Source organism: Gorilla gorilla, chromosome 1, assembly GCF_029281585.2.
Source record: "Gorilla gorilla gorilla isolate KB3781 chromosome 1, NHGRI_mGorGor1-v2.1_pri, whole genome shotgun sequence".
Taxonomy (NCBI): domain Eukaryota; kingdom Metazoa; phylum Chordata; class Mammalia; order Primates; family Hominidae; genus Gorilla; species Gorilla gorilla.
In genome coordinates, this window is record NC_073224.2 from 218,114,082 (window position 1) to 218,137,320 (window position 23,239).

A 23,239-nucleotide genomic window follows, 5' to 3' on the forward strand; every position below is an offset into this window, starting at 1 on the left:
CCTGAAGTTTTATGAATCATTTTATATTCCATCTTATACAAAATCATTAACATCTTAAAATCTTGGGTACTCTTTTTTTTGTTTTGAGACAGAGTCTTCCTCTGTCGGCCAGGCTGGAGTGCAGTGGCGCGATCTCGGCTCACTACAACTTCCACCTCCCAGGTTCAAACAATTCTCCTGCTTCAGCCTCCTGAGTAACTAGGATTACAGGCACGTGCCACCACGCCTGACCAATTTTTTGTATTTTTAGTAGAGACGGGGTTTCACCATGTTGGCCAGGCTGGTTTCAAACTCCTGACCTCAAGTGATCCACCTGCCTCAGCCTCCCAAAGTGCTAGGATTACAGGCGTGAGCCACCACGCCCAGCCTTGGATACTCTTAATTAGGAATGGATGACTAACCTCCTCTTACCTGTACATGTTCCTGGTATTTTAATTCCCTGTGACAGTACAGAGATCTTCCAACCTTTTTTGTTCAGGTGTTGTCTGTAAGAATGTTTAACATCCAAGCATAGGTGCAAGGGAAAACAAAAAAAGTTGAACAACTTTTTTTTTCTTTGCACATTTTAAAATCTAACAAATTTCATCATAAATTTTAAGTAGCTCCAAATGCTATAATTTATGATATAATGAATACTGAAACTTAAATTGTGACATCACTCTTTTAAGAATGTCCAGATGACATTAAATACCATAGAGGTTTTATATCCACCAGCATCCTTTTCAAGGATAACTGAACAGGTCTTGTTTTATAGTAGGCATTTTTAACAATTCTATTTTCTTCTGTACTACTATTTCCATTATGTTTACCCTACAGAATTTTATTCTAATGGAATATAGTAAGTTTTTTGTGACCGTAAAGCTCTAAATAGTTAAAAAGTACTTCTGGATAGAGTGCTGTTTTTAAAATTATGAATATTACTACATAATTGATAAAACTCATGAAAGTATGTTATAAATTTTATTAAACAGTAAAATTTTACTGTAAATGTATTTTTTTTGTAAATATATCTCAATGTGATAGATGAGACCTTTTTCTGTCACTGGCTGAGAGGTTATATCTTTCTTTTGTGACGTGGGAGTCAACTGATTGTGAAAAGAGAGGTAGAAACCATCATGGGACCTCAGTGTTGAGGCAGATCCATTTTAGAAAAGCATGTGGTGAATTGAGGATCTGGTAACCGGATTTCCTTAGAACTGCCCATAACCTCTTTTTTTGTTTTTGAGATGGAGTCTCACTGTGTCGCCCAGGCTGGAGTGCAGTGGTGCTATCTTGCCCCACCACAATCTCCGCCTTCTGGGTTCAAGCAGTTCTCCTTCCTCAGCCTCCCAAGTAGCTAGGATTAGAGGTGCGCGTCACCATGCCTGGCTAATTATTTTTATTTTTAATAGAGATGGGGTTTCACCACGTTCGCCAGACTGGTTTCGAATTCCTGATCTCAAATGATCCGCCACTATAATCCCTTACCTCTCGGAAAGTTACCTGGAACGCTGAAACCCAACTTGAAAATCGTTTTCATGTGCTATAGTTGCCATCTGAAACACTTCATGTTTTCCAGTTGCTGTTTACTTCATAGAGATTAGTGGCTAATGTTTCTGGTTGTTAGCATTTCATTCCTTTTGTTTTTTCTTTTTTGAGACTGAGTCTCACTGTCACCCAGGCTGCAGTGCAGAGGCGTGATCTTGGCTCACTGCAACCTCTGCCTCCTGGGTTCAACTGATTCTGCTGCATCAGCCTCCTGAGTAGCTGGGATTACAGATCCCTGGCTAATTTTTATAGTTTTAGTAGATACGGGCTTTTACCGTGTTGGCCAGGCTGGTTTCAAACTCCTGACCTCAAGTGATCCGCCTGCCTCGGCCTCCCAAAGTGCTGGGATTACAGGCATGAGCCACCGCACCTGGCCCATTTCATTTCATTTTTAAAAATTATGCTATTTTAGGCTGGGTGGGGTGGCTCACTCCTGTAATCCCAGCACTTTGGGAGGCTGAGGAGGGAGGATCACCTGAGGTCAGGAGTTTGAGACCAGCCTGGCCAACGTGGTAAATCCTCATCTCCACTAAAAATGCAAAAATTAGCCTGGTGTGGTGACACACGCCTGTAATCCTAGCTAATGGGGAGGCTAAGGCAGGAGAATCACTTGAACCCGGGAGGCAGAGATTGCAGTACGCTGAGATCGTGCCATTCCACTCCAGCCTGGGAGACGAGCGAAATTCTGTCTCAAAAAAAGAAAAGAAAATATGCTATTTTATTTATTTGGGCAATTAAGTCTAGATTTATTTGTATTATTTTGACTAAATTGAAGAAAATCTGTTTACTAAAATGATTACTGAGCTAATTTTTATTTTTCAAACTGTACATATACATTTTATATATACTTTTATTAAAAAACAACATTAAAACAAATACTTGTGTACCAAGCAATCATTGAGAATAAAAATATTTCAGCCAGGTGCAGTGGCTCACGCCTGTAATCCCAACACTTTGGGAGGATGAGGCGGGCAGATCGTGAGGTCAGTAGATCGAGACCATCCTGGCCAACATGGTGAAATCCTCTCTCTACTAAAAATACAAAAATTAGCTGGGTGTGGTGACACGTGCCTGTAATCCCAGCTACTTGAGAGGCTGAGGCATGAGAATCGCTTGAACCCAGGAGGTAGAGGTTGCAGTGAGCCAAGATCGCGCCACTGCACTCTAGCCTGCCGACAGAGCAAGACTCTTGTCTCAAAAAAAAAAAAGAATAAAAATATTTCCAGTAGAGTTGAAGTCCCATATTCCCTTTAGTGATTGCATCAGTCTTGATTTTTATTTATTTATTTTTTTGAGGCAGAGTTTCACTCTGTCCCCCAGGCAGGAGTGCAGTGGCACACTGCAACCTCTGCCTCCTGGGTTCAAGTGATTCTCCTGCCTCAGGCTCCCGAATAGCTGGGATTACAGGCATGTGCCAACATGCCCGGCTAATTTTTGTGTTTTTAGACAGATGGGTTTTCACCATGTTGGCCAGGTGTGAGCCACCGCACCTGGCCTGTTTTTATTTTTTAATTTAATTTAATTTTACTTTATTTAACTTTTTCTTTTTCGTGAGACAGAGTCTTGCTCTGTCACCCAGGCTGGAGTGTGATCTCGGCTCACTGCAACCTCTGCCTCCTGGGTTCATTCGATTCACGTGTGTCAGCCTCCCAAGTAGGTGGACTGCAGGTGCGCACCACCACGCCCGCCTAATTTTTGTATTATTAGTAGAGACAGGGCTTCTCCATGTTTTGGCCAGGCTGGTCTTGAACTTCTGGCTTCAAGTGATCTGCCCATCTTGGCCTCCTAGAGTGCTATGATTACAAGCATGAGCCACTGTGCCCGGCTTCAGTTAATTTTTATAATTTAAGACTAACATAAAAATCAGCATATGGCAATAGTGATTTTTTTGTTGTTGTTCTAGGTTTGTTCCCCAGAAAAGTGTATTTTCTTTTTACCTTTAAAAAATAGAATGTGGCAGGCAATAGTGGTAGTAAACTTTTTTAAATATTAAAGCTAAAGAGCCTGCCAAATTTCTATGGCCTTTGAATGTTTTAGATTGGTGTTAATGTGTCTTGGGTGTATATTTTGGAAATTGTTTTCTATAGCCCCGCTAAAGAATAAACAAACTCTAGGCACTTAAGTTAAGGTACCTTTTGATTTCTCTATCTCAGCAGAACCTTCTAAGTCTCAGACACGTAAACCCAAGTGTGGCAAAGGAACTCATTGCTCTCGAAATGCATATATGTTGGTTTATAGACTGCAAACTCAAGAAAAGCCCAACACTACTGTTCAAGTTCCAGGTAAAGCAGTTTTCCATGATTATAGCAGGCAAATGTTTTAGAATGCCATACTCAAAGGTTAATGATAAGTAATGGATTGCTTTTAGTTACTATAATAAATTGATTCCATAAGGTGAATGTTGGTGAAAGTAAATATTAATTGCAAATTTACTTTTAAGAAAGGAGCTTCTGAAATAAAGCAATGCAATTATTAAAAAATCAGAAAGTAATCAAAACATGTATTTAAAGTATAATTTGGTTTTATTTTGTTCAGTTTATAGAGTATTTGTGAATTTTATTCAATTATCTATAGATATTCTAGACTTCATAATATAAAAGGTAGAGTTGTTGCTGCCCTGAAGACAGTCTGAATCATTTTACTCAGCACTTTTCTAAGCTTGGTGGCATCATCTATTCTTTCTTTTTTTTTTTTTTTTGAGGCGGAGTCTCATTCTTTCGCCCAGGCTGGAGTGCAGTGGTGCAGTCTCAGCTCACTGCAACCTCTGCCTCCTGGGTTTAAGCAGTTCTGTGCCTCAGCCTCCCAAGTAGCTGGGATTACAGGTGCGTGCCACCACGCCCAGCTAATTTTTGTATTTTTAGTACAGACGGGGTTTCACCATCTTGGCCAGGCTGGTCTTTAACTCTTGACCTCACAATCCCCCCGCCTCAGCCTTCCAAAGTGCTGGTATTACAGGTATGAGCCATTGCGCCGCCTGGCGTCATCTATTCTAAAGTGGTGATTTTGAGCCATTTGATTGTTCTGGGAGGCTGATGATGTCATGGAGAGCTAGGTGGGAGGAATCAATTTAGGATTATTCCAGTGGCTGTCTTCACTTTTACTTCTGCCTTCAGTTTGGAGGTTTCTAGCAGACAGGGAGACCATAGTTGGAATTTCTGCCAATGTTTTAATCAGTATTTGATATGATTTAGAGATTAGCATGGTTCACTATATTTGAAAACAAGAATAAAGTTTTTTGTCTTTCTGTTTTGAATAGCCTTTCTTCAAGAGCTGGTAGATCGGGATAATTCCAAATTTGAGGAGTGGTGTATTGAAATGGCTGAGATGCGTAAGCAAAGTGTGGATAAAGGAAAAGCAAAACACGAAGAGGTTAAGGAGCTGTACCAAAGGTTACCTGCTGGAGCTGGTCTGTAAGATATTCTGGGACAGCACTGTTGCCATTAAGTGCCTTGTTTTTTTATGTTCACAAATGTATATGAAGAAACTTTCTCAAACTTACTCTTTCTAATAACCCACTAAAGCCAGCTTAAACACTCTAAAAGTACTTTGTAAACCAACAATAACTTGATGTGTAGCATTCCATATTATTTCATTACGTTGTACTTCTAAAAATGGGAAGCTGTTAATAAATTATAACATTTAGGTCAGCACTCTGCATCCATGAGTATTGTAGATATTTATATTTTGTGAGATATTAACTTGTTTAAGAAAAATCCGATTGGATTACTATGGAAAAAGCAACTTGCCTGTTCTGTTTCTTTGCATACTTTGTGACCTAACAGTTTTAACAGACATTCTATTATATGAGTACAGTTTTTTTGATACTATATTAGATTAACTTGAAGTTTAATACCAAATATTATGCTAAGAGTAGAAAAGCTTTCTGCTGACCCCTGATTTCTTAGAAATATCCCACATAATCCAGCTTATCCCTTTTCTGTATATGTTTATTCAGGTTTACCTGATGTCTCAAAATGAAACCAAATTAAGCCTTTTTAAAGGCTGATGTGCCATTTGTATTAAGTTATCTTTGTCATTTCGAAGACATGAATTCCCCAAGCCTAATTCCTACTTAAGGAAGAGAGACAATTTAGTCCTTACTTTAGAAAATAAATACTTAAGCATAATTGTACTTGTGGTTTGTCTTTTTAATATCTTAATTTTCCATTACTAGTATAACTTTAAGCAAAATGTAAACAAAAATTGCCAAGTCTATAAGAATATATTTTAACTAAATTTTAATTCAATTCTGACCCTTCTTTGTAATCTGTTACTTTAACTCTGTCCAAGGGTTGGGATTATCCTAAATAATTAAACTGACCTTAATGTAACTGGAAATGATTTGGAAATGAACCCATGATTCAGATCTCTAAATTTATAGGTCTTTGTTCAAAGGTGTCGGGACCTAGAAATCTATTTTCCAAACTTTATTCACGGTTTCCTGTGTCCACTGGGCAAGAGAAAGGGACTTAACTGGGTCTAAAGTGAAATACTCATTTGAACCACTCTTTAGAACTATAGAGTTCAAAGATGTTATGTGTCAAGTTAGCACTGTGCTTCCTTTGGCTGTTTTCATTCGGCATATAGGAACCTTATGTTCTTAGAATATGCTTATGTTCTTAGAATATTTCTCTGTGTTATTTATACTTTTACCAATTATGAGCTATATAATTCTTTTCCATTTGCAGTAAACTTATATTGTAGACAGTCCACGCTGTAAAATTATGTAGAATCTCAAAGTTAATGAGCATGGTTTTGTGCTGGCAAGAGAAGTCTTTTGTTATGCATTTTCTAAATCTTATTTTTGTGTGTGAACATATTTAAAAAAACAAAGATCACTTACCCTAAAATCTAAGCCTCAGTAGGAACGTGCTTTTGGCCCTTTTTATTTGCATTGAAATATACTTAAATTATCTCTAGGTAAAGTGTTTCAGATGTTTTTGATGCTGTGATTGTTCTAGACTTTATAACTTTCCAAAGAAAATGTGTCATGTTCAAAATCCAGGTGTTTTTTTTTTTTTCTTTTTAAAGAACTTTGAACCAAAATGTATATTTCCCTGTGGTAAATATTTTAATATTTTGCTTTCCTCATCAAATGCTGAGGTTTCATATAGTCCGGTATCTCCAGCTTGATAATGGGAGAGTTCTCCCTCATTTGGAGTTGATTATGTCCATGGCCTTTGGAAAGCAATGCTTGTAGTTTACTGAATCACAAATACTAGGGAATATATTTGAGGGGCCTACTTAGAGTCTTTTTCTAGTGCAGAAACATCTGTAGTGTAAAAACTTTGCCACAAACAGAATCTGCCTTAACTATGAGACTTGTGCTCCACTTGTATTCTCAGGCAAGCTCTTGGCAGAGTCAGTGCAACTCTTTATGATGATAGAGACTGAAAATGGAAAGAAAGACAGACTTCTGTGACCATAGTCACTCTTCCTTCATGGAGCCCACAGCGCATTAAAGTGAAATCTGGAGAACTTGCTGTTAGTAGTAAGCATGGTATTAGATTAGAATTATAGGCCTGTTCTCTGCTTTCTGTCTTCCTCCTCTTACTATAAAACCATACATAGTTTTTCTAATCATTGTATCTTACATTAAATTTATATTGAACAATTCAAAAACCAAAACAACAAGCTTTCCTTGGAAGTTTTCTGTGAGATTGGAAAATGTTGTCTTGCCTTTGAGCCACATTGTTGCTGGACAGTCAGGGCCACAGTCACCCTAGGCTTTGAATTCCTGCAGACATCCCCTGGCAAGGAGGGCTTTGTGCATTTTTAGCTTTCCTAGATTCCTTTCATTGTTGAGGGCCAGGATTCTTAGGGTGTTTTCTTTCAGTTAGCAATAACAGATACTGCTGTCTGTCCACTCCTCCCCAGCTGCTGGGGAAACTAGGATGCCTAGTGACTTATTCTTGAATGTTGCTCTTTATCACAATCCTGTTTTTTCTCCTTTGATAGCCTTCATATTGCTTACCATTTTAATCTAATTGACTGTCCTTGGGAAAAGATTAGAGTATGCTAAGACTTTTATCTTGCTTTCAGAAAGGGATCATTTATCTTTGCATTCCCCAGATACCCAGTGTACTCTATCCCTGGCAGATTAAGCTTGATAAATGGCAAAGTCGGGAGGCATTTTGAATGTAATTAGCCATACCATGATATACTGTGAAGTGCTGCGGCTGTGTTACATATACTGCATCTTAAAGTCTCCTCTTTTTTTTTTTTTTTTGGAGATGGAATTTCACTCTTGTTGCCCAGGCTAGAGTGCAGTGGTGCAATGTCAGCTCACCACAACCTCCGCGTCCCGGGTTCAAGTGATTCTCCTGCCTCAGCCTCCCGAATAGCTGGGATTACAGTCGTGTGCCGCCATGCCCAGCTAATTTTTTGTATTTTTAGTACAGACGGGGTTTCTCCCTGTTGGTCAGGTTGGTCTCAAACTCTGGACCTCAGGTGATCTGCCCGCCTTGGCCTCCCAAAGTGCTAGGATTACAGGCGTGAGCCACCATGCCCAGCCAAGGTCTCCTCTTTTATATATTAAGATTACGTAAATGTATAATTAACTTTTCCATATCTCTTTTCTTCCAAAAAGCTCAAAATGCTTCACATAGCTTATCTTTTATACTCAACAACATTCCCATGAGGTAGGTAGAAGGCAGGTATTATTACCTTCATTTTACAAATAAAAGACTGGAAACATAGAAAGTTTAAGTGACTTGTTCAGGTTCATTTTCTTGGTAGCAGAACTTGGATTAGACCATGACCTCGACTCACAGTCCTGTGCTCTTCCCCTGGAGCCACATTCGACTTGACCAGTTAGAAGGCTCTTAGTTGATGATGTACAGTGCCAAATTTTGTTTTCATAAAAATTGAGATGGTTTACTGTAAAATTAAGATGGGAGTTAGTTTTCTAGACATGTAACTCTCTGGGAAGTATAAAACTGGTCACAATGGGCTTTGCGTTGAAGTATCTGTCCCTCAGATCTCATCAGAAGGAGTATATAATACAAAAATATAAATTCAACCTCTGTATGTTTTCTTCTATGTTTTATGCTGGGACTCACTGGAGATCTTTGTAAGTAATCAAAGCTGGCCCTTTATCTTTGATTTTGGCTTTTAGGGAATTCTAGGGACTTCCTTTCCCCAAATTAAAACTCATTTTGAGGTGTTTGGTTTTGTCTTTTAATTTTTGCAACTTCAAAATTGATGACTCAGTTCTAGTGTACTTTATCCTCGAACTTGTTTAAAATAGGTTACTTTCTTGAAATAAATAATAATATAATGAATAGATCATGACTTGGATTTGGGTGGGGGAATTAAATACCTTTTCAAAATTGCCATCAGTATCATCTTGGATGAAGAAAGTTCAGTGGTTAAAAGCGTCTTCTGAAGTGTGGTCATAGTCGGTGAGGTTTATTTCAGTTTGGTTTCTCATTTTAATTTTCAGATGTATATCACATATATGTGAAAAGTACTGACAAAAATAATTTATGAAATAAACATAGTAGGGCATGAGGTTGTGTTATTTGTGAGGCAGCAATGGAGCATGACTTGTAGTCAGCAAACATGGGTGTCCTGATCAAAGCTCTGCTGTGCTATTCGGCAGGACTCTATGTGGATGCCCCTTGTAGAATGTGGTTAATAATACCAGCCGATCTCATAGGGCACTGTGCAGACTCAGCGTTATGGTGCACAGCTCCTTGAACTCATAGGAGTGGCACTTAACTGGAGCTTTGTGTCGTACTCATCAAACATCTTCCCCCAGACAATGATTCTTCTGATTCTGCTAACTCTGGACAGAGTTTGCATTGTCTTTTGAGAAAAATGAATGTATCACTTAGTCAAAAAACTGTAAAAATACATAGGCTCTTTCCGATGCTTGCTTTCTCAGAGCCCTATGAGTTTGTCTCTCTGGAATGGCTGCAAAAGTGGTTGGATGAATCAACACCTACCAAACCTATTGATAATCACGCTTGCCTGTGTTCCCATGACAAGCTTCACCCGGATAAAATATCAATTATGAAGAGGATATCTGAATATGCAGCTGACATTTTCTATAGTAGATATGGAGGAGGTCCAAGACTAACTGGTAATTCAAGATGTCCTCTCTGTTTAAAAAAGAGCAGCTCATTAAATCTTCATCTTACGGTCTTTATGAGTGTGGCTTATGATGATTTGACCCAAACTATGCTAGACCAAATATTCCTTACGCTTTGCACAAAGGATTTGCTAAATAAAGTAGAAGTTAAGCAACTGATGCTATTCATAGAGGGTTGGTTGGGGTTTTTTAGGTTTTTTTTTTGGTTTGTTTATTTTAACCCCTCTCAAAGCAGACAAAATAGGACCCTTTTGAGAAAACTGTCTGGTAGTAGTTTGTTACTCTGTGTAATACTGTTTAAGGTACTTGAGCCCTTGTCTGGTTAATTGCAAGTTTGTGCCTCCATGTTATGGTGACTTCTTTTTTTTTTTTTTTTTTTTTTGAGACAGAGTCTCACTCTGTTACCCAGGCTGGAGTGCAGTGGCTCAATCTCGACTCACTGCAACCTCCGCCTCCTGGGTTCAAGTGATTCTCGAGCTTCCCGAGTATCTGAGATTACAGGTGCGCACCACCATGCCCAGCTAATTTTCGTATTTTTAGTAGAGACGGGGTTTCACTGTGTTGCCCAGGCTGGTCTCGAACTCCTGGGCTCAAGTGATCCACTCAACCTCGCCCTCCCAAAGTGCTGGGATTACAGGCAAGAGCCACCGCACCCGCCCGGCTATGGTGACTTCTAACAGTGTGTGAGCTGTAGATGGTTACTTAGTTTATGAATGGAAGCTACTTGATTCTACCTTAAATGTAGAGCTATATATGACCACATAGTACCCACAGTTTATTTTGTTTTGGCTGCCTTTCTGTTCTGCCTCCTTGAAACATTTTTCTTTTTACATGAGTAGCTGCCAACACAATCCTCCCTCCAATTTTCAGATGAGGTGTAGGAAATTACATGACACCTCCTTCCGCAATACACTTCTTCTGTAATTAAGTGCTGTTTTCTAATGGTATACAACTTATTGCATAAAACTTGATATTTAACTACATGCTGCAGGCCTTCTGTTAAACACGACTGGAGTTTTGCTTCCTAAATTCCTGGGAATTTTTGTTTTTGTTTTTTTGAGACAGTGTCTCACTCTGTTGCCCAGGCTGGAGTGCAGTGGTGCAATCCCAGCTCACTGCAGCTTCAACCTCCTCAGGCTCCCGTCTCAGTCTTCCAAGTAGCTGGGACCACAGACATGCACCACCATGCCTGGTTAAGTTTTGTATTTTTTGTAGAGATGGTGTTTCATCATGTTGCCCAGGCTGGTCTCGAACTCCTAGGCTCAAGTGATTGACCTGCCTGGGCCTCCCAAAGTGCTGGGATTACAAGAATGGGCCGCCATATCTGGCCCCTGTTTTTTTTTTTTTTTTTTTTTTCCCTGAGACAGAGTCTTATTCTGTTGCCCCAGCTGGAGTACAGTGGTGGAATCATAGTGCACTACAGCCTAGAACTTCTAGGCTTAAGCAGTCCCCCTACCTCAGCTTCCCAAGTAGCTAGGACTACAGGCACACATCACTGTGCCTTGCTAATTTTTACATTTTTTGTAGAGACAGGGTCTCACTATGTTGCCCAGGCTGGTCTCAAACTCCTGTCCTCAAGCTACCCTCCCTGCCTGGCTTCCCAAAGCTCTTGGTGGTATGAGCCACTATACCTGCCACTGTTCTTAATTCACAGTGAATAAACCATGCAATAGGAAGAGCGTTCACATTTTAGATGATTCCTAAAACTTCTTTGTGTTGTAAACCAGGCCCTTCATTTTGCTTTTCCTTTTAGTGTGCTTTGAAGATCACTTTCACATGAAGATCATTATTTATAATTATCAGCTATATTTAACCCCCCCACCTTAGAACCTCAGTTATTTGATTATCATCTTGTAAAGATTGCATGTAAACCTTGTCAGATACTGTATTTAGATACTTTTAATGTAATACAACATTTTGTCTCTCATTGTTCTTTCTTTATTCAGATAACAGTATTGCCATCTTGGTTTCTAATTGTCTTAGTAAAATAATTTAGGGTATATACCAATTTGCCATATTGCCAACATTTGTGACTTTGGTTTAGAATGTGTCTGTGTTTGTGAAGTGCTAAAAACATTTTCCTAACAGGAAGTCTGTTTGAATGAAATATATTTCCTTTCATTCTTTCTTGCCTGTAGTGAAAGCCCTGTGTAAGGAATGTGTAGTAGAACGTTGTCGCATATTGCGTCTGAAGAACCAACTAAATGAAGATTATAAAACTGTTAATAATCTGCTGAAAGCAGCAGTAAAGGGGTATGTTGCACAGTGTACATTGTTTATGATAAACTAAGAAGTTTTCAAGAGGTCATAACCAAGCATCTCGTTATTTATTAAAAATAGGAAGTTGGGATTTTTAGAAGAAGGGTGACAAAGTGGATGGTAGAGCCAGATCGAAAGTAAATTTTGCAATGACTGCCCCTGTGGCAACGATAAAGAAAACTGCTGAGTCAGATAGCCTTTGCCACTGTATTCCATCCTACCATTTGATTGGTGTGATTGGCATGAAGGTAGGAAAAGCAGGATAATATTTAGAAAGGAAACAAAATATTAGATCCCTGCAGTTCAATAGTGAACAGAGAAAATGACCGAAATTAGGAAGTGGGTTAAAATCAATTACATGTACAGTAGCTGATGTTGAGTGTTTGTAATTCACTTTAGTTGTTTTTACAGGCAAAGAAGGGAGGACAGTGTTTGGAAATATTACTTGTATGATTTAACATTCTCTCTGTTCCACAGCAACGATGGATTTTGGGTGGGGAAGTCCTCCTTGCGGAGTTGGCGCCAGCTAGCTCTTGAACAGCTGGATGAGCAAGATGGTGATGCAGAACAAAGCAACGGAAAGATGAACGGTAGCACCTTAAATAAAGGTAACACTTTAAACCTATGTGTAGATCACTGTGAAACTATACCATGAAAATATAAGTGGGCCAGGCACGGTGGCTCATTCGTGTAGTCCCAGCTACTTGGGAGGCTCAGACGGGCAGATCACTTGAGCCCAGCGGTTGTGCCAGCCCCACTGCACTCCAGTCTGGGTAACAGAGTGAGACCCTGTTTCCCTAAAAAACAATTTTAGGCCGGGTGCAGTGGTTCATGCCTATAATCCCAGCACTTTAGGAGGCCGAGGCAGGTTGATCACTTGAGGTCAGGTGTTCAAGACCAGCCTGAGCAACATGGTGAAACCCCGTCTCTACTAAAAATACAAAAATAATTAGCCAGGAGTGGTGTTGCACACCTGTGGTCCCAGCTACTCGGGAGGCTGAGGCCATAGAATCGATTGAACCCAGGAGTTGTAGGTTACCATGACCCAAGATTGCGCCACTACACTGCAGCTTGGGCGGCAGAGCGAGACTCTGTCTCTTAAAAAAAAAAAAGAAAAAGAAAAACCCAAAAAATGAGCAAAATTGGTTTCATACCCATCCATGTAATTTTAAAGACAACTTTTATTAAACTACGAGCTCTCACAAGTAGCTCAGAGCAAATAAAAGATTTTTAAGCTATTGAAATTCAGCAAGGACTCAGCAACTCACATGTGAAATTTTCCTTTATAACCTATCATGCTTCGGGCTCAAGCTCTCTCTAGTTAATCACATGCAAAATTAATATTAATTCTGTTCTAGGCTAAGAGTTTAAAGAAAGGTTAAGTCTACTGCAAATTGGCATAATATATTATATGCTCAGTACATTTTGGTTTTGGATTATCTGCCACACTGCCTTTGTCAAGTAAATGAGCTTGTACTTCTTTATCTTTCATCAAATAGAGAGGGCAGCTTTTAAATAGCTTTTTCCTTGTAAATTCTTCTGAGTTTCCTATGCTTTCAAATCAGAAATTATGTTATTGTAAAGCAAACACTAAATTTAATTTTATAATCAGTGGTTCATAAGATGTCAAGGAAATTTATTACTTTAATGTTCTTGACCTTTATTGAAATATTCTGTATTTTCTGCATTCAAGCATTTCATATCATTTGTATCATTATTTTTTATTTTTAAGTTTTTATTTTATTTATTTATTTATTTGAGATGGAGTTTTGCTCTTTTTGCTCAGGCTGGAGTGCAGTGATGCAGTCTCGGCTCCCTGCAATCTCCGCCTCACTGCAACCTCTGCCTCCTGGGTTCAAGCGGCTCTCCTGCCTCAGCCTCCCGAGTAGCTGGGATTACAGGTGCACACCACCATGCCCAGCTAATTTTGTATGTTTAGAAGAGACAGGGTTTCACCATGTTGGCCAGGCTGGTCTTGAACTCCTGACCTCCCAAAAGTGTTGGGATTACAGGCGTGAGCCACCGTGCCTGACCAGTTTTTATTTCTTTTAAATTCTAGAGATAAGGCCTCACTATGTTGCCCAGGCTAGTCTCCCAACTCCTGTGCTCAAGCGATCCTCCCACCTTGGCTTCCCAGAGTGCTGGGATTATAGGTGTGAGCCACTGAGCCTCGCCCATTTCTGTCACTTTATATTATATTTATTTTATTTGGTATTGATCTTCCTATCTCACTACCTTACTTTTTGGGAAAACCAACCCAGTATTAGTTTTAAGCTCTTTGAGCTGTGATTAACATTTTCAAACTTGAAGAGTTTTTACTTTTTTTTTCTTTTTTGAGACTTTTTTTTTTTTTACTTTTTTGAGATGGAATATCACTATGTCCCCCAGGCTGGAGTGCAGTGGTGTGATCTTGGCTCACTGCAACCTCTGCCCCCCCGCCCCCCGCCCCTCCGCGCAGTTCAAGTGATTTGCCTGCCTCAGCCTCCCAAGTAGCTGGGATTACACATGTGCTACCATGCCCGGCTAATTTTTGTATTTTAGTGGAGATGGGGTTTTACCATGTTGGCCAGCTGGTCTTGAACTCCTGAGCTCAAGTGACCTGCCCACCTTGGCCTCCCAAAGTGCTAGGATTACAGGTGTGAGCTACTGCACCCAGCTGAGTTTTTACTTTTGATTAAAATGTTTTATTGTGCTATATAATTCATGAACTTAACATCAATTTGAGTTCTAGTATCCTGTCATTTGAAAAACCATACTATAATTTTAATGATAACATGTGACTTAGTGTTAAATATTTATTTACTGCTTTTTAAAACCTCTTTAATTTGGGAGGCCGAGGTGGGCAGATCACAAGGTCACGAGTTCGATATCAGCCTGACCAACATGGTGAAACCCCTTCTCTACTAAAAATACAAAAATTATCCAGGCGTGGTGGCATGCACCTGTAATCCCAGCTACTCAGGAGGCTGAGGCAGGAGATCATTTGAACCCGGGAGGAGGAGGTTGCAGTGAGCTGAGATGGCGCCACTGCATTCCAGCCTGGGCGACAGAGCAAGACACCGTCTCAAAAAAAAAAAAAAAAAAAGCCTCTTTATATATCAGTGTCCCTTCATTTTTAGTAAAATTGGGTGCCATAATAGAAAGTGCCTTCATGTTGGCATAGCTTAAAAGTATTTTTCATGTTGCTTTCAGAGTAATATGTCTCTATTCTCCTTCCCCCATTAAAACATTTCAAAAGCTTCAAGCAGCACAAATGTGACAAAGTAGAACTTCAAAGCCTTCCCACCAGATACAATCACTGTAAATAGTGGCTTTTTATAATACAGCTCATATGGGCACAGTTGTACATCTCTCCCTGTCAAAACATACAGCCCTTTTTATTGATTAATTGCATTTTGTTTTGTGGATCCATTATGTTTATCTGATTCTATTTTAATTTTTTACATGACTATGTACACACAGATGCAGTGAGGGTCCTTTTGTGTCCTGTACTTACATCATTACAGAATTTTCCGATTATTTCTGAGAAATAAGTTCCTAGAAGTTGCTGGATCAGAGAATTATAAATACTTAAAATTGCCACATACTGACACATATTGGTAAATTTTCTTCAATATATGCATATTACGGGGTTCATTTTTGCATGCTTTTGTCAACATAAAGAATACATCCGTCACATCAGTTTTGTTTTGTTTTTGAGACGGAGTCTCCCTCTGTTGCCCAGTCTGGAGTGCAGTGGTGTGATCTCGGCTCACTCCAACCTCTACCTCCTGGGCTCAGCCTCCGGAGTAGCTGGGATTACAGGCATGCACCAGCACAGTGGGCTAATTTTTGTATTTTTAGCAGAGAGAGGTTTTTGCCATGTTGACCAGGCTGATGTTGAACTCCAGACCTTAATCTGCCCACCTCAGCCCTCCAAAGTGCTGGGATTACGGGCATGAGCCACCGTGCCCGGCAGTCACATCAGTTTTTATCAGCCTGATATAGGAAGTTAGACTTAGCAGTGTTGAGGCTTAACGTTTTTCAAAATGTCATTGAGGTTGACCATCTTCTTAGGCTTGAGAAGTTATTTGTGTGTGTGACAGAGAGAAAAAGAGGAGACAGAATTATCTGGTTGTATCCTTCCTTTGCCCATTTTTTTACTTTTTGTGGGGTTTTTTTTTGTTTGGTTGGTTGGTTTTTGTTTTGTTTTTTTTATTTGTTTTGTTTTTGTTTGTTTTGTTTTGTTTTTTTAGACAGGATCTCTCTCTTTCACCCTGGCTGGAGAGCAGTGACGCAATTGCAACTCAATGCAGCCTCCACCTCATGGGCTCAAACAGTCCTCTCACCTCAGCCTCCTGAGTAGCTGGGACCCCAGGTGTGTGCCACCACGCTCAGATAATTTTTGTACTTTTTGCAGAGATGGGGTTTCGCCATGTTGCTCAGGCTGGTCTTGAACTCCTGGGCTCATGCGATCTGCCTGCCTTTGTCTTCTCAAAGTGCTGGGATTACAAGCGTGAGCCGCTGTGCCTGGCCTCTACTTCAGTTTTTGAATGATTAGTAGATATTTTTTGTATGTATTAATTGTAGTAAAAATGTGTGAAGTTCTTAACCTGGAAAACCCATGGATAATGATTTTTTTTTTGAGACGGAGTCTCGCTCTGTCGTGCAGTGGCGCCATCTGGGCTCACCACAAGCTCCGCCTCCCGGGTTCCCGCCATTCTCCTGCCTCAGCCTCCTGAGTAGCTGGGACTACAGGGGCCCGCCACCATGCCTGGCTAATTTTTTGTATTTTTAGTAGAGACAAGGTTTCACCATGTTAGCCAGGATGGTCTCGATCTCCTGATCTCGTGATCCACCCGCCTCGGCCTCCCAAAGTGCTGGTATTACAGGCGTGAGCCACCGTGCCTGGCCCCCATGGATAATGATTTTAATCATACTTAAGGATTCTTCATTTGATCCTGTTCCCTGTATATACAACTATAAATTGATAGTGACACAGTGTAAAAAAGTAAGAAAAGCAGATACTGGAAGAGAAATGTTAACAGCAAAAACAAAGTTTTTATTATATAGTGGTCCACCCTTATGCAAGGTTTTGCTTTTCATGGTTTCAGTTAACCTGCAGTGAACTGCAGTGAACTGCAGTCTGAAAATATTACATGGAAACTTCCAGAAGTAAACAATTCATTAGTTTTAAATTTCACACTGTTCTGAGTAGCATGATGATATTATATCTCATACCCTCCTGCTTCATCCTGCCTGCGACATGAGTTTTCCCTGTGTCCAGCTTATCTGTGCTATACATGCTACTGACTGGTCACCTAGCAACCCTCTTGGTGCTCAGATTGACTGTAGGAGTGCCTGTGTTCAAGTTACTCTTATTTTACTTAATAATGGTCTCAAAGTGGAAGAGTGGTAATGTTGGCAATTCAGGTATGTCAAAAAGAAGCCACAAAATGCTTCCTTTAAGTGGAACGGTGGAAGTAAGTTCTTGATTTAAATAAGGAAAGAAAAAAAATCGTATGCTGAGGTTGCTAAGATCTATAGGAACAAATCTGTCTGTGAAATTAAGAAGGAAAAAAATTCATGCTAGTTTTGCTGTCACACTACAAACTGTAAGTTATGGCCACAGTGTGAGTTAAGATGGAAAAGGCATTAAACTTGTGGGTGGAAGACATGAACAGAAGTGTGCCAATGGATGTTTATCGAGTTTGGTGGTAGGTTTTAGGCATCCATTGAGGGTCTTAGAACATATGCCCTGACTGATCAGCGGGGAGTACTCTGTTTGATGATAAAGGTTAAGTCCTTATTTAATTTGCCTTTAATGCTTTGTGTTCACCCCCAAAAAGTGTAGGTAGGTGAAAATGACATGCCATGACATGACATGTAGATGATTAACTTGGTTTATGACACAGTATTCTCGATACTTTGACTAGAATTAATAGAAGAATTCCATTTTTTGAATTTAAAAAGGCACATTTTCTTGCATAACCTAAATCTTTAAAAGTTAACTGTCATTGAGATGTTCCTCTTTCCTTTTAAGGGAAAGAAATATAACACTTTTTAGCAGAACTGTGTAGGAATCACATGGGTCTAATTTTCAGAGTTTTAAAGTTTTCTTTGTTCCAAATTGTGCAGAGTAGTATATCTGCTACTTTCAACTTTAAGTACACAATAACCACAGCAGATATCATTTGTATTTCTTTTGATTAGATGAATCAAAGGAAGAAAGAAAAGAAGAGGAGGAATTAAATTTTAATGAAGATATTCTGTGTCCACATGGTAAGCTAGAAGCATAAATGAATTCTGTTTTATTATCCTTTTTTTACTTTTAGCTTCTACTGCCTGGCTTTCATGCCAGTATCTCTCACATCTTACCTGGGAAAAATTTTTTTTAATAGAATTTCCCCATATTTAGAGGAAATCATTGGAAAAGAAACTTCTTGTCACTTGTTCCATTGAAGTGCTTTTGAATTTGAAGTATTGAATTTCAGTTGTTTCCCATGACTGTCATTGTCCAAGTTAAACACTTTGAGAATAGTGCTCATATGTTTGTTCTTCTTCATCTTGTTAGGGCTATCTATGGTTTTTTATTTATTTTTTTATCTGTGCAACAAGATCTCTGACTGTCACTGTCCTAGCTTAGTGCAGCATCAACATCCTGGGCTCAAGTGTTCCTCCTGCCTTGGCCTCCTGAGTAGCTGGGACCATAGGCATGCGCCATCACACCCAGCTAATTTTTAAATTTGCCTCCCACCTTGGCCTTCCATAGTGGTGGGATTATAGGCACGAGCCACTGGGCTCAGCTTGGTTTAGTTTCTTGTTTGTGTATTGACCAGCTGCTGTGTACTATGTGCTAGATAATTTTTTAAAAAGCTAAATTCTAAATCCTTATTTAATCCTATGTATTGGTTCATGTATTTCTTTACTTGGTCTTGGTGAATGCTTACTTCTAATAAGCAGCTTTTACAAGATGATCGTGCAAGGGATTCATCATATATTAGGCATAATTTTCTATTCTAATAGCACCGTGAAAGTCAAGCAGGTGTCTGTTTCTCAAAGCTTTCTACTTCATAAGTTCCCCTTCCCACCTCCAAAAAGTCTGAGCACTGAGTGCTGTAGCTTGCACCTATAATCCCAGCTACTAGGAAGGCTCAGGTAGGAGGATCGCTTGAGCCCACGATTTTGAGACCAGTCTGGGCAACACAGCAAGACCCTGTCTCTAAAAAAATATTAAGTGGGTTTGGTGGTATGTGCCTGCAGTTTCAGTTTCTCAGGAGGGTGAGAGGATCACTTGACCCAGGAGTTTGAGGCTAGAGTGAGCTATGATCACGACGCTGCATTCCAGCCTGGACGACAGTGCGATACCCCATCTCTTTAAAATAAAATCAATAGGACAATAAATTTGACACAGAAAAGTTGGCTTGTCAGTGGTTCATTTTGTTAACCCATGTTCATGCGTTTCTTGTTATGTGGTAATTTATTGCTAATATTTAGGACTCCTGTTGATCCTAATGAATTCCTAACTGTAGTTCTTGTTTCATCAGTTCACTGTGAACCAGTGGATGATGTCTCACTCTTATCCCTGATGCACATTGGCACTTTTATATGAAGTGCCCTTGATGATACTAGTGATGGTGGTTGCCACTAGAGTAGTACTAGCATTCTGGATTATCTCACTGCACTTTAGCTTGCGAGGTGAGTGGCATTCCCATTTACAGGCCACACAACTAGGAAGGGGCCATCTTGGGGTGTGTGTTTGGGTCTTGGTCTCTGTGAGTCCCAAGTTCCTCTGTTCTTTCCATCGTATCACCCTATCTGTCTACTGGTTGGTCTTTTACACCACAGGTGCACAGCAGGAGAAGATGAGTTGACCTCGTGAGTGCTGAATAGCACGAGGAAATAAACAGGGGAAGGAAGTTTGGGTGAATAGCCAAAAGGAGGTGTATTTTTCCAGTGATGCTCTCATATCACCTTTTCTAACCTTCACAGCATAGATGTGGACATAGGATTGGTGCCTCCATATTGAGAGTTGAAGCATCTGTGGCAAAATACTGTGTCATGCTTGGTGCTACCACTTGAAACAGTGCTGGAACTTAGATTGTCCTCGTGCTCCTTAGCTCACTGACCTTTGGTCTGCCTTCCCACCTCTTATCATGTCATTTCAGTACTGACAGTTTTGAATACAAAGCATGGCAAAGCCGAATGTTGTTTCAGGACACATACTCCACTCCCCAGCCTATCAGAAATTGTACATAAGAGGCCGGGCACGGTGGCTCACACCTGTAATCCCAGCACTTTGGGAAGCCAAGGCGGGAGGATCACTTGAGTCCAAGAGTTTGAGACTAGCCTTGGCATCATGGCAAGACCCCATCTCTACAGAAAGATCAAGAAATTAGCCAGGGGTGGTGATGGTGTGCATCAGTTTTCCCAGCTACATGAAAGGCTACATTGAGAGGGTTACCTGAGCCCAGGAGGTCGAGGCTGCAGTGAGCCATATTCACGTGCCACTGTACTCCAGCCTGGGCGACCGAGCAAGACCTTGTCTCAAAACAAAACAAAAAAGAAAGAGAGAGTGAGAAAGAGAAAGAAAGGAAGGGAGGGAGGGAGGGAGGGAATGAGAAGGGAGTGAGGGAGGGAGGAAGAAATTGTATACAAGGGTTTTTTTTTAGGCTGTTATCTTGATCTGTAACTCTAGTGTTTTGATGCCATACTTTGTTCTCTAATATTTTAAAGGATAGTATGACTGGGTGTGGTGGCTCACGCCTGTAATCCCAGCACTTTGGGAGGCTGAGGCAGGTGGATCAGTTGAGGTCAGGAGTTTGAGACCAGCCTGGCCAACATGGTGAAACCCCATCTCTACAAAAATACAAAAATTAGCTGGATGTCATGGTGGACTCCTGTAATCCCACCTACTCGGGAGGCTGACCCAGGAGAATTGCTTGAACCCAGGAGGTGGAGGTTGCAGTGAGCCAAGATGGCACCCCTGCATTCTAGCCTAGGCAACAGAGCGAGACCCTGTCTCAAAAAAAAAAAAAAAAAAGGATAGTTTTCTACCTTTGTTTTTGTGTTACGCTATCTGTCAGCATACCGTGCGTCCAGGGTAAAATGTTTCTGGTATAGGATACTCAGCCTTACTTAGAAATCCACTTTACTCATTAAGTTTCTGTTAAAACCGCTTTCTGGAGGTGTGCTGATGATGTTGGTAGGAGGAGGATTATAGTGGGCAATTATTGAATGTTTACCATTTGCCTGTAGTTTTCCACATTTATAAATATTAACTCATTTTATCTATTTTGTTTTGGTTTTTTTTGAGATGGCGTCTCACTGTGTCGCCCAGGCTGGAGCGCAGTGGTGCAGTCTTGGCTCACTACAACCTCCACCTTCCGGGTTCAAGTGATTCTCCTGCCTCAGCTTTCCAAGTATCTGGAACTATAGGCATGTGCCACCACTCCCAGTTAATTTTTGTATTTTTAGTAGATAGGGGGTTTTGCCATGTTGGCCAGACTGGTCTCAAACTCCTGACCTCAGTTGATCTGCCTGTCTTGGCCTCCCAAAATGCTGGGATTACAGGCCTCAGCCACCATGCCCGTCCAACTCATTTAATCTTATAACAACTCTGTGCTATCAGTATATTATCACATCCATTCTACTGATGAGTAAGTAAACTGAGGCACAGAGAGGCAAGAGTCACCTGTCTAGGATCACCATACTGAATGGATAGTTTTGCCTAGGTATTTAATTGTCTGTTGGAAATATTTTTTCCGTGAAAATTTAAGAGACTTTTGTGGTAGTGCTCTGGACGTACCATTCAGAAGTCCAAAGCCATTGTTTCTTGGTAATTTTTCTCCACTTCAGTTTCCGGTAGGCTTGTAAGATCTTTGTCCCCAATGTTGTATGGGTTCATTTATTATGCTAGGCACTCTGTGGAAGCCAGGTGTGTTTTGGAGGGGCTTGGTGACTGAGCTTCACTAGTTCGGAGCCCCAGCCAGCTTGTTTCACTGGGAAATTCCCAATGGCGCTGTCTGCTATTGGGCCACTAAGGTTTTTCCATAAGTATCTTTCATTTGCCTGCCTGGAAAATTCAGACCTGCTGTCGCTCTTCGGAAGCTGTAGAAAGAAGAGGACTTAGGAGTCCCTGCATTCAGGAGTGGAAAGGTTTAATTATCCCTGTCTCAGCTTGTCACTTCATTTGTCTCTGTGTTTTATGTCCCCTGTTCAGGGGCCTTAGGTTTTGTTGTCCTAGAATAAGCATCTAGTCTTTTGTGGCTAGAGGGGGCAGTGATCTCAAGGGCAGAGAAAGGGACTGAGCATCTAACTACATACTTCTTAAACAGACTTTCCATCCCATCTCTCATTTTTTGTAAATCCCTACCTTTACTTCATGAGGACCCAGTTTTTGGGTCTGTGGGACAGTACTGCAGTGTAGCAAATCTGGCTACTTCTTGACTTTCGCCAACTTAGAGTTAATTTTTATTGTGTCTCATTAACCTTCTTTTAAACCCTTATAATTTTTATCCCTGTTGTTGCCTCTTTGTCTTCATCATTATAACTGTATGTCTTTTATATATATATATATATATATATATATATATATAATTCCTTTGGTGTGGTGGTTCACATCTATAACCTCAGCACTTCAAGAGGCTGAGGCATTTGAGAGCAGCCTGGGCAACATAGTGAGACCCCACCTCTATTTAAAAAATAAAATAAAAATTAGGCAAAGTGGCACATGGCTGTAGTCCTAGACGCCCAGGAAACTGAGGCAGGCAGGAGCATTGCTTGAGCCCAGGAGATTGTGGTTACAGTGAGCTATGATCACGCCACTGCACTCCAGCCTGGGTGACAGAGTGAGATCCTGTCTCTAAAAATAAAAGTTTTTTTTTTTTTTTAATTCTTTATTGTGATTTGACGATGTTTCGTGACACACTTAAAGTAAATGCAGTTTTAAACATCATTTTAACCTGGAAAGTCCTTGATTTAAATTTTCATATTTTTATAACGAAACCCCTATATATTTCTAACGTATTGTATGTATTTAATGTATCACAGGTTTTGTGTGAATTAGTCATTGGATTATATTCCATTGGAAGATTTACTATCTTAGAGTTCAGTATTTGTTGCAGATATTATATAACAAGCTTTATAATACAGATATTATATATATCAAGCTTTCTTACCCATTTTACTTTTTATTCCTTTAAGTGAATAACCTTCCTATAGCTTACCTTGTTTATTACACCTAGTTTGCTTAGACGATGGGCTGTGTTTTGTTTTGTTATTTTGAAAGTACTTCTTGAGATGTCCTGAGGCCCAAAGTATTATATACAGTTTGAACTAGATTGAGGGTGAGGGGTTGAGGGTCATTTATCCAGTATC

General features: G+C 40.1%; 1 protein-coding gene across 5 annotated transcripts in view; it reads left to right on the forward strand.

Annotated features, from left to right (window-relative positions):
• Positions 1-23,239, forward strand: part of USP48 (ubiquitin specific peptidase 48) — a 105,869-nt gene that overhangs the window by 51,622 nt on the left and 31,008 nt on the right. For 3 of the 5 annotated variants that reach the window (XM_019012274.4, XM_055387084.2, XM_055387088.2), the window contains exons 10-15: positions 3,681-3,809; positions 4,784-4,933; positions 9,416-9,613; positions 11,761-11,875; positions 12,359-12,489; positions 18,074-18,142. In XM_019012274.4, the coding sequence (XP_018867819.3) occupies positions 3,681-3,809; positions 4,784-4,933; positions 9,416-9,613; positions 11,761-11,875; positions 12,359-12,489; positions 18,074-18,142 (792 nt within the window). The remainder of the gene's footprint in view (positions 1-3,680; positions 3,810-4,783; positions 4,934-9,415; positions 9,614-11,760; positions 11,876-12,358; positions 12,490-18,073; positions 18,143-23,239) is intronic. The other 2 variants (XM_019012276.4, XM_055387085.2) reach the window with 1 other exon arrangement.